Below are 16,498 nucleotides of genomic sequence, written 5' to 3' on the forward strand. Positions count from 1 at the left end.
GGACAGTATGAAAACGCAAAAAGATACTACACCAGAAGATAAACCCCTCCCCCTCAGATCAGAAGGTGTCCAATGTGCTACTGGGTTAGAACAAAGGGCAATAGCTCCAGAAAGAATGAAGTGGCTGGGCCAAAGTGGAAATGACACTCAGCTATGGATGTGTCTGGTGATGAAAGTAAAGTCCGATAGTGTAAAGAGCAGTACTGCATCGTATCCTAGAATGTTAGGCCCATGAATCAACATAAATTGGATGTGGTTAAGCAGGAGATGGCAAGGGTGAACATCGACACCTTAGGAATCAGTAAACTAAAATAGACAGGAAAGGGAGAATTTAATTCAGATGACCATTATATCTACTACTGTGAGCAACAATCCATTAGAACAAATGGAGTAGACCTTATAGTCAACAAAAGAGTATGAAGTACAGTATTTGAGTACAATCTCAAAAATGATAGAATTATCTGTTTGTTTTCAATGCAAACCATTCAACATCACAGTAATTCAAGTCTATGCCCCAACCACTGATGCCAAAGAAACTGAAGTTGATCAGTTCTATGAAGACTTACAAATCCTTCTAGAACTGACACCCAAAAAAGATATCCTTTTCATCACAGGGGGCTGGAATGCAGAAGTAGGAAGTCAAGAGATACCTGGAGTAACAGGCAAGTTTGGCCTTGGAGTACAAAATGAACCAGGGCGAAGGCTAACAGAATTTTGCGAAGAAAAAATGCAAGAGACAACTCTACACATGGACATCATCAGATAGTCAACTCCAAATTCAGATTGATTATAATTCTTGGCAGCCAAAGATGGAGAAACTCCATACAGTCAACAAAAACAAGACCAGGAGCTCAGTCAGGTCCAACTCTTTGCAATCCCATGGACTGTAGCTCACCAGGCTCCTCTGTTCATGGGGATTCTCCAGGCAAGAATACTGGAGTGGGTTGCCATGACCTCTTCCAGGGGATCTTCCCAACCCAAGGATCAAACCCAGGTCTCCCCAACTTCAGGCAGTTTCTTTACCAGTTGAGCCACAAGGGAAGCCCAAGAATACTGGAGTGGGTAGCCTATCCCTTCTCCAGGGGATAGTCCCAACCCAGGAATTGAAATAGGGTCTCCTGCATGGCAGGCAGATTCTTTACCAGCTGAGCTACCAGAGAAGCCCTATTAACTATGTCTCTCTCTGCTCAGATGCTCCATCATGTCTGACTCTTTGTGACCCTATGGACTGTATCTCACCAGGCCCCTCTGTCCATGAGATTCTCCAGGCAAGAATACTGGAGTGGGTTGCCATTTCCTTCTCCAAGAGATCTTTCCCACCCAGGAATTGAACCTGGGTCTCCTGCATTACAAGCAGAATCTTTACCAACTGAGCCACTGGGGGAGCCCCAAACTATGTCTATAGCTGCTCAAATAGAACAAAGCCCTAAACCAAACCCTGTCCCTGTGGGAATATAAAAGTAATACTATACTGTTAATTTATCCAATGAATATTTGTAAAATGCTTACAAAGCATCATTCACTGTGCTAAGTACTGAGGTTACAGGCCAACCAAGACATGGGTGCTTAGCTCTTATTGGAGTATTCCACTGTTTTATCTGCTGACCACCTACTATGTACCATCTACTGTACTACGTAAAGGAGACTCTAAAGGGCAAATAAAGCTGTAAATAATTATACCAAAATAAATTTCATTTGTGGTAAGTGCTATAAAAGGAAAAATTCAGACTGCTATACTCATTGAAATACTCATTGGAAGGACTGATGGTGAAGCTGAAGCTCCAACACTTTGGGCACCTGATTCAAAGAGCTGACTCATTGGAAAAGACTCTGATGCTGGGAAAGATTTAAAGCAGAAAGAGATGAGGAATATAGAGACACATGTACCCCAATGTTCATCACAGCACTGTTTATAATAGCCAGGACATGGAAACAACCTAGATGTCCATCAGCAGACGAATGGATAAGAAAGCTGTGGTACATATACATAATGGAGTATTACTCAGCCATTAAAAAGAATACATTTGAATCAGTTCCAGTGAGATGGATGAAACTGGAGCCGATTATACAGAGTGAAGTAAGCCAAAAAGAAAAACACCAATACAGTATACTAACACATCTATATGGAATTTAGAAAGATGGTAATGATGACCCTGTATGCAAGACAGCAAAAGAGACACAGATGTGTAGAACGGACTTTTGGACTCTGAGGGACCAGGGAGAGGGTGGGATGATTTGGGAGAATGGCACTGAAACATGTATACTATCATGTAAGAAACGAATTGCCAGTCTATGTTCGATACAGGATACAGGATGCTTCGGGCTGGTGCATGGGGATGATCCAGAGAGATGATATGGGGTGGGAGGTGGGAGGGGTTTCAGGATTGGGAACTCATGTACACCCGTGGCGGATTCACGTCAATGTATGGCAAAACCAATACAGTACTGTAAAGTAAAATAAAGTAAAAATAAAAATTTTTTTAAAAAAAGGAATATAGAGGATGAGATGATTGGATGGCATCACTGATTCAATGGATATGAACTTGGGCAAACTCCAGGAGATGATGAGGGACAGGGAAGCCTGGCATACTGTAGTCCTTGGGGTTGCAAAGAGTTGGGGATGACTTGGCAACTAAACAACAACATGGAGACCTAAACTATTTAATAATGTCAAGAAAGATTTCTAAAGAATTAATATTTAAGCTGAGTCTTGAAGTATAAGTTTATATTATCAAATTTGAAAGAAATGCAAATATTATTTGCAAAAATAATGAAAGCAATTCGCTGAAGAAAGGATAAGCATTTGGAAACAGTGCTTGCCAAGAGACGGAAGAATCAGGAGTTGCAAAATCAGGTAGAGATGTGACAGGTTAAACCCAAAATCAGATATCTGTAATCATAAACAATATTGTCTTCTATAAGCAAAGGTAGCTAACTACAGCCTCCAAGACAAAGTCAGCCCACAATCTTCTTTTGCAGGCCCTTGAATTAAGAATCTTTCCTCAAATCGCCAGTCCAGGTTCGATACATGATACAGGATGTTTGGGGCTGGTGCACTGGGATGACCCAGAGGGATGGTATGGGGAGGGAGGTGGGAGGGGGCTTCAGGATGGGGAACATGTGTACACCCGGGGCAGATTCATGTCAATGTATGGCAAAATCAATACAACACTGTAAAGTAATTAGCCTCCAATTAAAATAAATAAATTAAATTTAAAAAATAAAAAAAGAATGTTTCCTATATTTTTGTAAGATTGTTAAAAATAAAAGAAGAAAAAAAGGAGGGGAAGGAGAAAATTAACATTCTCTATATAGCCACAAAGCCTAAAATATTTAATATCTAGTCCTTTACAAAAAGTTTACCAACCCATGATCTACACATTATAATCAATTAAAACACAATGAAGCCCTTATCCTAAGAAATTCATTAAATAAATGTGATTCTACCTGAACACTAAACATAGGTACTGAATATATATCATATATATCTTTCTCAAAATTGCAGCTTGGTGTCTCAAAGGTAACAAAGGCACACCAAATTTACAATCAGCTACAGAATATACACATTTGATCTCACTTAAATGTACTATCAACACATGCTTAAATAATATAAATACTTTGACCAAGACAGTTATCAAAATGTACTATAAAAATTGACAGAGATAGAAATGTGGCTTTGCTAAAACCAAATATAATTTTAGAAAATATTTTAGCTGAAAAAGCTACCATAAAACTCTATGAGAATCTAAGTCATTGGATTTAATACTATTTTGAAAAATAACTGCTACATAGAAATAAGAGAACCTATATACTTACCAAGATTTTTTTCAATTCTTCAAGTTCTACTTCTTTGTTATTTTTAAGCTTGGTCATCTCTTCTAAAGAAAAAAAAAAGCAAAAGAATTTAAATGTGTTAAAAGTAGATTTAAAAAATAGGAAAGGAGACAAGAAGTAAGAATAGCACTTGAAAAGGAAAAACCAAAAGAGATGAATTAATACAATTCAGTCAGTTCACTTTGGTCGCTCAGTCGTGTCTGACTCTGCGACCCCAAGGACTGCAGCACTCCAGGCTTCCCTGTGCATCACCAACTCCTGGAGCTTACTCAAACTCATGTCCATTGAGTTGGTGATGCCATCCAACATCTCATCCTCTGCCGTCTCCTTCTCCTCTTGTCTCCAATCTTTCCTACCATCAGGGTCTTTCCCAATAAGTCAGTTCTTCGCATGAGGTGGCCAAAGTACTGGAGTTTCAGCTTCAGCATCAGTCCTTCCAATGATTATTCAGTACTGATTTCCTTTAGGGACTGACTGGTTGGATCTCCCTGCAGTCCAAGGAACTCTCAAAAGTCTTCTCCAACACCACAGTTCCAAAGCATCAATTAATTAAATAATACAGTTGGAGCACAGTAAAGCACAGAGGACGTGCAAATGGATCAGATGCAAAATAATAATGGGCATATATTAGTAGTACCATTTCTATAAAATTAATTCCACAACCAAATGAGCCCAAAGTTCATTAAACAAACTAAGCAATGGATCTATATAAAATGAAGTCACACAGCCCGTATCTGTACCTTCAACTCACTATTATCTAAATATGTGGCCTTTCAATCAAACTTAAAAGGAGAATTAATTCACTTTTCTCAAGCTAACTCTGACCACTGTTCTGGATCTCAACATTTCCATCTCCTGTAAGACTTCAGTTGCTTTATTATGAACATATATTGACTCTATAGCAGAATCTTCAGTTTCCCCATATCCTATCTAAAAACCTATTTGAATACAAAATTAAAAAGTAGCCAAATTCCCATTTGTTACCTATCTATATTTCTTTCTTCAGTTCAGTTCAGTTCAGTCGCTCAGTCGTGTCCGACTCTTTGTGACCCCATGAATCGCAGCACGCCAGGCCTCCCTGTCCATCACCAACTCCCAGAGTTTACTTAGACTCGCGTCCATCGAATCAGTAATGCCATTCAGCCATCTCATCCTCGGTCGTCCCCTTCTTCTCCTGCCCCAATCCTCCCAGCATCAAAGTCTTTCCCAATGAGTCAACTCTTCACATGAGGTGGCCAAAGTACTGGAGTTTCAGCCTTAGCATCATTCCTTCCAAAGAAATCCCAGGGTTGATCTCCCTCAGAATGGACTGGCTGGATCTCTCCTTGCAGTCCAAGGGACTCTCAAGAGTCTTCTCCAACACCACAGTGCAAAAGCATCAATTCTTCGGTGCTCAGCCTTCTTCACAGTCCAACTCTCACATCCATACATGACTACTGGAAAAACCATAGCCTTGACTAGATGGACCTTAGTCGGCAAAGTAATGTCTCTGCTTTTGAATATGCTATCTAGGTTGGTCATAACTTTTCTTCCAGGGAGTAAGCGTCTTTTAATTTCCGGGCTGCAATCACCATCTGCAGTGATTTTGGAGCCCAAGGAAATAAAGTCTGACACTGTTTCTACTGTTTCCCCATCTATTTCCCATGAAGTGATGGGATCGGATGCCATGATCTTTGTTTTCTGAATGTTGAGCTTTAAGCCAACTGTTTCACTCTCCTCTTTCACTTTCATCAAGAGGCTTTTTAGTTCCTCTTCACTTTCTGCCATAAGGGTGGTGTCATCTGCATATCTGAGGTGATTGATATTTCTCCCGGCAATCTTGATTCCAGCTTGTGTTTCTTCCAGTCCAGCATTTCTCATGATGTACTCTGCATATAAGTTAAATAAGCAGGGTGACAATATATAGCCTTGATGTACTCCTTTTCCTATTTGGAACCAGTCTGTTGTTCCATGTCCAGTTCTAACTGTTGCTTCCTGTTCTTAATCCCATGCAAAAGTGGTGTTATTATCTATTGTTATCATTAATTGTTATTATTTATCTACATTTCTTTCTTAATCCCATGCAAAAGTAAAGCTCATCTTCATTAATTATGATCTCAAAGATCACCAACACCCATTTTGTGGTGAAATTCTCAGTCCTTATCATTGTGGAGCTTTCAGCATTTGACACTCTTAGTCACTCTCTTACTTGTCTCCCATCAATTTTCAAGACCTGGCATTCTTAAGATTTTCTGTTTCCTTAACTCTTACTCTTGTTTTCTTTACAAACACTCTTCCTTCTTATCATCCTAAATAATAACAATTTAGAATGCTTTTCCGTTTATACTTCCATGAATTCAGCATTAAGGTAATGAATTAAAAAGTTCCCAGTTCAAACCTCCTGTTTTTTCTTTCTTACATTTTAAAAAATATCTACAAAGTTCCCAAATGATGTCTTGCTGTTGCTAAGTCGCTTCAGTCGTGTCTGACTCTGTGTGACCCCATAGATGGCAGCCTACTATACTAGGCACCTCCGCCCCTGGGATTCTCCAGGCAAGAACCCCGGAGTGGTTGCCATTTCCTTCTCCAATGCATGAAAGTGAAAAGTGAAAGTGAAGTCGCTCAGTTGTGTCCGACTCTCAGCGACCCCATGGACTCCAGCCTACTAGCTGTCACTTAAAGTTTTATTATACCTGAAACACTATCCTTTCTCACTCTGAAGGGTTATTAATTACTGGAGACATAACAGATTGACTGAAAATTTCCCAGACTCTGTACATTAAAAACAAACAAGGAACTTGTAATAACTGCCCAAAGTCTCTAAGAAAAATCTACAAAATATGAAATTCCAATATAGAGTCTAAAAGAAAAACCTGTCACATGTGAAACTTACTTAACCACAAAGATTCATTTTAGGTAAAACGGTTAATTTTTTAAAACTCAATGTTTGCGAACTAAGCATGTGTCCACACTCACTTCCAATCCCATAAATTATACATATAGTGCTTGCTTCAGCAGCATGTATACCAAAATTAGAACGACATAGGAAAGGTTAGCATGGCTCCTAAGTAAGGATGATATGCAAATTTGTGAAGCATTCCATATTTTTTTTTGTGGCAACCTGGATGAGAGGGGGTTTAGGGGAGAATGGATACATGTATATGTATTGCTGAGACCCTTCACTATTCACCTGAAACTATCACAGTACTGTTAATCAGCTATGTGAAAATCGTTCAGTCGTGTCCGACTCCTTGCGACCCTATGGACTATACAGTCCATGGAATTCTTCAGGCCAGAATACTGGAGTGGGTAGCCTGTCCCTTCTCCATGGGATCTTCCTAACCCAGGGATCGAACCCAGGTCTCCTGTATTCTAAGAGGATTCTTTATCAGCTGAGACACAAGGGAAGTTCAAGAATACTGGAGTGGGTAGCCTAGCCCTTCTCCAGGGGACCTTCCAAACCCAGGGATTGAACCAGGGTCTCCTGGACTGCAGGCAGATTCAATATTGCATTGTACTGCCTGCATTGCAGGTGGATTCAATATATGTTGGGGAATAATCAGCTATACCCCAATACAAAATAAAAAGTGCAAAAGAAAAAATACATATATGAATTAACAAAACTAGGCAGTCTAACATTAACAAACTCAAATGTTGAAGAATCTTTGGGGAGTGAAGGGGGATAACCCATATTAATTCTATCAGGCTATGTGAACAACTATACCAGGTATCCACATGCCCAGCCACACAGTCCACCTCAGGTTAAATCAAGCATTCTGGGAATTAGAGCCAAAGGGACATGACACTACCCCTAATAGCTCGTAAACTCTAAGCAACATAAGCATTCCCTATAACCAAAGTGTTAGTCACTCAGTCATGTCCAACTCTTTGCAACCCCATGGACTATAGCCCACCAGGCTCGTCTGTCCATGGAATTCTCCAGGCAAGAATACTGGAGTTGGTAGCCATTCCCTTCTCCAGAGGATCTTCCCAACTCAGGGATCAAACCCGAGTCTCCTGCATTGCAGGCAGATTCTTTACCATTTGAGCCACCCAGGAAGCCCCCTCTGTAACCAAAAGACAAGTTATGTAATACAAAGCCCACCCTTCCTTACAGAACCTCCCATCTCTCCCCATAATCAAAAGAATCAGACTGTAACAAACACGTGAGTAAATATGGATTCTCAAACACTTAGATGAGTAATCAAGAATCAACAATTAGTGAAGAAAAGCAAAACCATGAAAGAAAGGCACTAAATATATTCAAAGTTAATAATAAAGATTACAGAAAGTTATAGAGATTTCTAGAAAAACAATTGCCAATCCATGATTTATTTTAATTTACAAAAATAATTGTTTTTACTCAAACTGGGGAAAAATATATACGTTTCTAATTCTCCACAATTATAGATATGAAGCTTTGTAAATATGAAATATAGGGTTTTTAGAATTAGCTAATTAAATGTCATAAACTCACAAAACAACTACAAATTTCTCACTTTTGGCCATGAAAATTGAATATTAACAATACCACTTGATAAAACAGGGGCACGGTTTCCTGTTAATAGTTCATAATCCAACATGACTACTCAATGAAACTTCAAAATTCAATTAAAATGTAATAGACATTTCCCACTAAGAATTATTAAGATCCCTGGATCCTAAAATAAAAAAACCACAAAAATATCTCTTAGGCTCCTTACAGTTCTTGATATTTATGAGTTGTGTAATGAATCTGAATAAGTCTTTAAGATTTAAATTTCTCTTTCAAAAATCAAATTAGTAGTTATCAAATAATCACTATTGGTAAATGACAGAGGAGAAACTATATTTTATTCTGAAATAATGTTGATGGTTTTAAAATTGGCTAATATTATCAGGTACATATGTTATTCTCTAAAACTTACCCAGTTCACTTGATTTCTTCTGAAGTTTCATGGTAAGTACTTTCAATTCATCTTCACTTTTTTCCAATCTTGTAAAACATATTAGTTCAATGTAAAATGTAAAATCAATGTAAAATATTTTTTTAGTCATAATTCATCTAGTAATTAAAACTGGTGCAATTTAGCAATGACATAGTTTATTATAGATTCATTCATTCAATTATTACACATTTCTTGACAATCTACTTTGGCTGGATACTGTAACATGTCAAAATAAGATATTACATTAATATACATACATAGTTGTATATTAATTAAATCTACGTAAAACCTCACAGCTTATCATCATAATTTATCTCTTAGCTATTAATGATAATCAAATTAATACATCTTAGAACTTTGAAAGAGTTTTAGTATATAACTACTATTATATTGAATTCTGCCTTAGGAACAATATAAATATGAGAATTACACAATTCACTTAACTCTTCTAGTTTTCCATTTCCTCATCTATAAGACAAATTACGTATAAGGTCACTTAAAAGTTGAAAATCTGAAAATCACCTGGATAGGTCAATCAAGAATACTCAAGAGTAAATGGACCAGAAAATCTAGCTCTTCTTCCCTCACCATACATAAGCAGTAGAGAAGAAACTCCGCTAGGCCCAGGTCAAGACTTCATAAAGAAGCTTGTTCTTTCATCCTCCAGAATTAATTAACCCTTATACTAATGGGTCAAAAATAACTATGTAGGCCTCATAACACAACTTTGTATAAACACTTCCTTAATACAAAGTAGCAAAAAACAGATGAGGTTTTCAACTCAAGTTTTAGAAAAACAATTTAAATTAAATACAAATCAATATTTTATATATATCTAACCATATTCATTGATTCATTTAAAATGTCTGAGTAACTACTTTGGACCAGGCTAATTGCTAAATTTATATACCAGAATGAAAGTTACAGACCCCAGTAAGATAATCAACAACCTAGGAAGTTATTTTTCTATAATAACCCACAGTTTAACTAAATATGTCATATCACTGCATCAGTCCTTATGAACTTATCTATATTGCTTAAGACTTCCCTGGTGGCTCAGATGGTAAAGCGTCTGCCTGCAATGAGGGAGACCTGGGTTCGATTCCTGGATCGGGAAGAAGCTTATCTATATGGCTTAACTCTATGAAAAGCATGCACAGGAACTATCCTAGAGAATACCTTCTCTCTTTTCCTAGGATACCTGCCTACCCAATACAAATTCTTTAAATGTGTTCCCACTTTATATACAAAAAGATACTTGGTTACAGTTATTATAGGAATTACAAGTCAGTTGACAATGAATAGAAAATGGCACTGAATATTAGAAGTAAATTGTTTTTTATTCAGCTAAATAAGCAGTAACTTTACCTTTGCTGTTCTGTTGTCAATAATTTTTTCAAGTTGCAGATAGTAGTTTTAAGTTCAGTAACCACAGATGAATGGGCAGCTTTAGCTTTATTAAATTCTTCCATTTGAGCTTCTTTTTCTCCAGTGAGTTGATATATATTTTTGGTTGCTATCTGCAAATCTTCCTCTAAAGCCATTTGAGCATTCTAAATGAAATAAAATGCAAACAAAAGCTATGAACCAAGAGCTTAAGAAGAAAAAAAAAAAAGCTGAATTCACCTGCTTTCTGTAATTTGCTGCCTCTCACCTCTTACCTCCACCCCATCATCCCTCTGACCCCAGTCTTTCCTTACCGTCTCACCCTCTTCTACTCCACACTGACCAATCTGGAGTGCTCCACCCACTAGTCATTTCAATTCAGCATTGCTCCAGAGCCCATTTATAGTCAGCCTATCCATGGAATCTTCCTAACCAATCCAGTCTATAGTGTTCTTTCAATTCTTAGAAATATTGTAGAATTTTTGTCTGAATCATGTTGATACCTAGTATAGTCTTGCATTTTAGGTATACTTTTGATGTGTTTTTATCAAATGTCTCTATTAAACTACAAGCACTTAGAGAGTCTATATTCTCTATTTAAAGCTTCAAGGCCTTGTACATAGTATTAGCATTCAATAAATATTTGTTGACTGATGGATGGTGTGAGAGTTACTAGAAATTAATTATTTTAAAATCATACCACACTTCTTTGCAAAGACATTTTAATATCTTCTAGTTCTGATGTCAAATGATCCTGCTTCTCATTTGATTCTTTTAAGTTTTCATTCTGTAATTCTAAAAGAGAAAGTTGTAAATAGATATTTACTTAATAGAAAATACAAACCAAGGAAACAAATTATTTGTAACAATTATTTTTTCTTACATTACATACTCCAAATTGAGCGAGAATTATGCAAATATACATTCACTAATATTGGTCATCATCAACTTTTGTTGACCATCAAAATTGTTATTGCCCAAGCACTCAAACATATAGGGGTTTTAGTGCTACATTTTTTAGTAATAGCTAAGCACTGGAAGAGGCTTTTTAGTTCCTCTTCACTCAGAAAACAAAGATCATGGCATCCGGTCCCATCACTTCATGGGAAATAGATGGGGAAACAGTGTCAGACTTTATTTCTTTGGGCTCCAAAATCACTGCAGATGGTGATTGCAGCCATGAAATTAAAAGATGCTTACTCCTTGGAAGAAAAGTTATGACCAACCTAGATAGCATATTCAAAAGCAGAGACATTACTTTGCTGACTAAGGTCCGTCTAGTCAAGGCTATGGTTTTTCCTGTGGTCACGTATGGATGTGAGAGTTGGACTGTGAAGAAAGCTGAGTGCCGAAGAATTGATGCTTTTGCACTGTGGTGTTGGAGAAGACTCTTGAGAGTCCCTTGGACTGCAAGGAGATCCAACCAGTCCATTCTGAAGATCAGCCCTGGGATTTCTTTGGAAGGAATGATGCTAAAGCTGAAACTCCAGTATTCTGGCCACCTCATGCGAACAGTTGACTCACTGGAAAAGACTTTGATGCTGGGAGGGGTTGGGGGCAGGAGAAGAAGGGGACGACAGAGGATGAGATGGCTGGATGGCATCACTGACTTGATGGATGTGAGTCTGAGTGAACTCCGGGAGTTGGTGATGGACAGGGAGGCCTGGCGTGCTGTGATTCATGGGGTCACAAAGAGTCGGATACGACTGAGCGACTGAACTGAACTGAACTGAAGCACTGGAAGCACTTCCCTGGTGGCTCAGACAGTAAAGAACCTGCTTGCAATGCAGGAGATCCGAGCTCAATCCCTAGGTCAGGAAGATCCCCTGGAAAAGGGAATGGCTACCACTCTAGCACTCTTGCCTGAAGAAATACATGGACAGAGGAGCCCAGTGGGCTACAGTCCATGGAGTCACAAAGACTAGGACATGACTGAGTGACTATCACTCACTCAGTCACTCACACATGTATTAGGAAACAACCTTAATATTCAAAAGGAGACAGATTAGACTATGGTGATACAATGATATACCATGTAGCCACTGTAAATGATGATATAGCTGTTTATTTATTACTCATTTGGACATCCATAAAATATAGAATAAAAAGGGAAAGTTAAAAACAGCATTTATATAAATAGCACATGTGAAAGGAAAGAACACACAAAAAGTTCAAAAGCAATTTATCTCCTAATGGTGAAATTGTTCATGATTTTATCATTTACTATTCTGTTTTACATTTTTCTAAATTGTTGCATTTACTTATTTAGATACTATGAAAAAATAACTTCACTTGATAGCTAATATTTACTAAATCCTAAGTGTCGGGTGCTATTTTTATGCTTTATCTGTGTGCATTCACTTTTAAATCTCATAAAAACACAAACAGTAAGAAGCTCATGCTCATCCCTGGGTTCGAATTATTCTATTTCCTTTTACTAGCTACCTACACATGGGCATGATACTTAACCAACTGCTCCCTACTTTTCCCACATGGAAAATGACAGTTAATGATATTTCAAAGAGTTCCTATTAGGATTACACAAGATAATGCAACTTAAAACATTTAATCACAGTGTCTAGCATACAGTAAAATGTTAAATACTATTATGACTATGGTGATGATGATATGATGTATACAGAAACTGGAACTACTGGGCAAGCAGACAAATAATCAAAAATAAGTGCTGATGAGTACTCATGAGCAATTCTGGGAATAAATACAGAGGTGGTACCTAAGCCTAATAAGACCAATAAGTGTTAGAAGTAAGGGGAGACAGACGTAGGAGAGGGAAAGTTCAAGGAAGGCTTCCAGAAAGTGACAGCTGAGTTAAAATATTTGAAAGCCAGTAACAATTAACAAAAGTAGCGGGAGCTGAGGCAGGAAAGAAAATCACAAGAGATACAAAAGAGCATATACAAAGTCAAAAAACAGAGGGATAGGATAAACATTCTGAAGTCTAGAAATGTATTTCATCAGCATGAAACAAGCACAAGAGAGAAATCATAATATCTGCTATTAGATATGATTTGAAAAATAATGACAAAGTCATAATAGGATTCACATAACTTGCTCAGAAGTATGTGCTTTCTAAGTCATGAAAAACAATAAAAGATGTCAAGCAACAGAATAATGTTTCAGACTTATATTTTTAAAAACTTCCAATCTCAAAATCTGTGTAGAAATGAAGGTGTTAGTGCTCCATTCTAGGGAAAGAATATCTGGAGAGAGGGAAATGATAACTAAAGACTATCTATTACAATACTATTTTACAATGGTCTATTAATAAGTGTCTCCTCTGTGAAATCATAATCACAAACTAGTAGTTAGGCATGTGTGGGAACAGAATATATGCTGCTTAAAAATACTAAAAATCTCTAAGCCAAAACTTAATTTGAAGTTCCCTTAAGGTCCCCAGAATCCTGGAAGCTATAAAAGTAAATTTTCTCTGTAAAAATATACCTCCATCTCAGCCCTTAAAGAATTTCCACAGATGAAATTATAGGACTTCACAATCAAAACCACAAGAGTAAACAGAATACTAACTACTACAAGAAAAGTCAGCAGAAAAAAGACAAACTTTGACCTGATTGCAAGATTTCAGATGTTAGGATTACTGGCTGTAATTACTGGATTAAAAAAATAAAAAGTTTTGTGTATCATTTTTAAAAACTAAAAGAAGGGATTTTGCCAGTTGTCCAGTGGTTAAGACTCCATGCTTCCAATGCAAGAGACACAGGCTCAAACCCAGATCAGAGAACGAAGATCCCACATGCTATGCAGCACAGCCAAAAGATTTTTTTTAATTAAAACCAAAAAAGGTAAAAGAAATAAGGAAGATATCCAAAAACTAAAACTTATGTAGAAATGACATATAAAATTGAAACTGAAAATTCTATTGGAGTAATAGTGAGGTATGTCATTTTAAACAAACACACCTCTAAAACGGAATAAAAAATTCAGGATCAAATATTAAGAACATTAAAATCATTAAACTCCTGAAAAAATAATGAAATTAACCGTCACAAACTGAAGGCAAAATAGAAACTTGGAGAAATAACATAAGCACAAAAACTGATTTTGCCTTGAGGAATTCACAAGTCCTGGCAAAGCTGGATTTTGATCTGAAATTATGATGAAGTGAGAAAAAAATATGAAAACTCAAAGACTGTATAAGGTAAGAGGTTCAAGAATTAAACTTGTACAATAAGTTCAGTTCAGTTCAGTCGCTCAGTCGTGTCCTACTCTTTACGACCCTGTGGACTGCACCACCCCAGGCTTCCCTGTCCATTAGCAAATCCAGAGCCTGCTCAAACTCATGTTCATCGAGTCATGACTCCATCCAACCATCAAATCCTCTGTTGTCCCCTTCTACTCCTGCATTCAATCTTTCTGAGCTTCTGGGTCCCTCCAAATGAGTCAGTTCTTCACATCAGGTGGCCAAAGTATTGAGATTTCAGCATCAGTCCTTCCAATGAATATTCAAAACTGATTTCCTTTAGGATTGACTGGTTTGATCTCCCTGCAGTTCAAGGGACTCTCAAGAGTCTTCTCCAACACCACAGTTCAAAAGCACCAATTCTTAAGCATTCAGCTTTTTTTATGGTCCAACTCTCACATCCATATATGACTACTGGAAAAACCATAGCTTTGACTATATGGATCTTTCTGGGCAAAGTAAAGCTTTGCTTTTTAATATGCTGTCTAGGTTGGTCATAGCTTTCTTCCAAGGAGCAAGCGTCTTTTAATTTCATGGCTGCAGTCACCATCTGCAGTGATTTTGGAGCCCAAGAAAATAAAGTCTCACTGTATCCATTGATTGCCCATCTATCTGCCATGAAGTGATGAGACTGGGTATCATAATCTTAGTTTTTTGAATGTTGAGTTTTAAGCCAGCTTTTTCACTCTCCTCTTTCACCTTCATCAAGAGGTTCTTTAGTTCCTCTTCAATTTCTACCATAAGGGTGGTGTCATCTGCATATTTAAGGTTATTGGTATTTCTCCCAGCAATCTTGATTCCAGCTTGCACTTCATCCAGCCCAGCATTTCGCATGATGTACTCTGCATAGAAGTTAAATAAGCAGGATGACAATATAAGCCTTATGTACTCCTTTCCCAATTTGGAACCAGTCCATTGTTCCATGTCCAGTTCTAACTGTTGCTTCTGGACCTGCATACAGATTTCTCAGAAGGCAGGTAAGGTGGTCTGGTATTCCCATCTCTTTAAGAATTTGTTGTGATCCAACAGTCAAAGGCTTTAGCATAGTTAATGAAGCAGATGATTTTCTGGAATTCCATTGCTTTTCTATGATCCAGTGGATGTTGGCAATTTGATCTCTGGCTTCTCTGCCTTTCTAAATCCAGCTTGAACATCTGGAAATTCTCGGTTCATGTACTGTTGAAGCCTAGCTTGGAGAACTTTGAGCATTACTTTGCTAGCGTGTGAGATGACTGTAATTATACGGTAGTCTGAACATTCTTTGGCATTGCCTTTCTTTGGGATTGGAATGAAAACTGACCTTTTCCAGTCCTGTGGCCACTACTGAGTTTTCCAAATTTGCTGGCATATTGAGTGCAGCACTTTCACAGAATCATCTTTTAGGATTTGAAATAGCTCAACTAGAATTCCATCACCTCCACTAGCTTTGTTTGTAGTGATGGCCCACTTGACTTCACATTCCAAAATGTCTGGCTCTAGGTGAGTGATCACATCATCATGGTTATCTGGGTCATAAGATCTTATTGGTATAGTTCTTGCCACCTCTTCTTAATATCTTCTGTTTCTGTTAGGTCCATACCATTTCTGTCCTTTATCATGCTCATCTTTGCATGAAATATTCCCTTGGTATCTCTAATGTTCTTGAAGAGTCTTTCCTACCTCTAGTGTTTTCCATTCTACTGTTTTCTTCCATTTCTTTGCACTGATAACTTAGGAAGGCTTTCTTATCTCTTCTTTCTATTCATTAGAACTCTGCATTTAGATAGATATATCTTTCTTTTTCTTCTTTGCCTTTCACTTCTCTTCTTCCCTCAGCTATTTGTAAGCCCTCCTCAGCCTTTTTTCATTTCTTTTTCTTGGGGATGGTTTTAACCACCACTTCCTGTACAACATTACAAACCTCTGTCCATATTTCTTCAGACACACCATCAGATCTAATCCCTTGAATCTGTTTGTCACTTACACTGTATAATCATAAGGGTTTAATTTAGGTCATACCTGAATGGCCTAGTGGTTTTCAATACTTTCTTCAATATAAGTCTGAATTTTTCAATAAGGAGTTCACGATCTGAGCCACAGTCAGCCCTCGGTCTTGTTTTCGCTTACTGTAGCTTCTCCATCTTCAACTGCAAATATAATCAATCTGATTTCA

General features: G+C 37.6%; 1 protein-coding gene and 1 non-coding gene across 3 annotated transcripts in view; one reads left to right on the top strand and one right to left on the bottom strand.

The window, feature by feature from the left end:
* SYCP1 (synaptonemal complex protein 1) overlaps nt 1–16,498 on the bottom strand; it is a 133,761-nt gene that overhangs the window by 83,097 nt on the left and 34,166 nt on the right. For both annotated transcript variants that reach the window (XM_068965526.1, XM_068965525.1), the window contains exons 12-15: nt 10,828–10,922; nt 10,110–10,294; nt 8,721–8,788; nt 3,817–3,878 (exon numbers count right to left, since the gene is read on the bottom strand). In XM_068965526.1, the coding sequence (XP_068821627.1) occupies nt 3,817–3,878; nt 8,721–8,788; nt 10,110–10,294; nt 10,828–10,922 (410 nt within the window). The remainder of the gene's footprint in view (nt 1–3,816; nt 3,879–8,720; nt 8,789–10,109; nt 10,295–10,827; nt 10,923–16,498) is intronic.
* LOC138074695 (U6 spliceosomal RNA) lies at nt 6,816–6,922 on the top strand. Its single transcript, XR_011144517.1, has one exon. It is a non-coding gene; the product is annotated as a U6 spliceosomal RNA (small nuclear RNA).

Source organism: Capricornis sumatraensis, chromosome 2 (genome assembly GCF_032405125.1).
Source record: "Capricornis sumatraensis isolate serow.1 chromosome 2, serow.2, whole genome shotgun sequence".
NCBI lineage: Eukaryota > Metazoa > Chordata > Mammalia > Artiodactyla > Bovidae > Capricornis > Capricornis sumatraensis.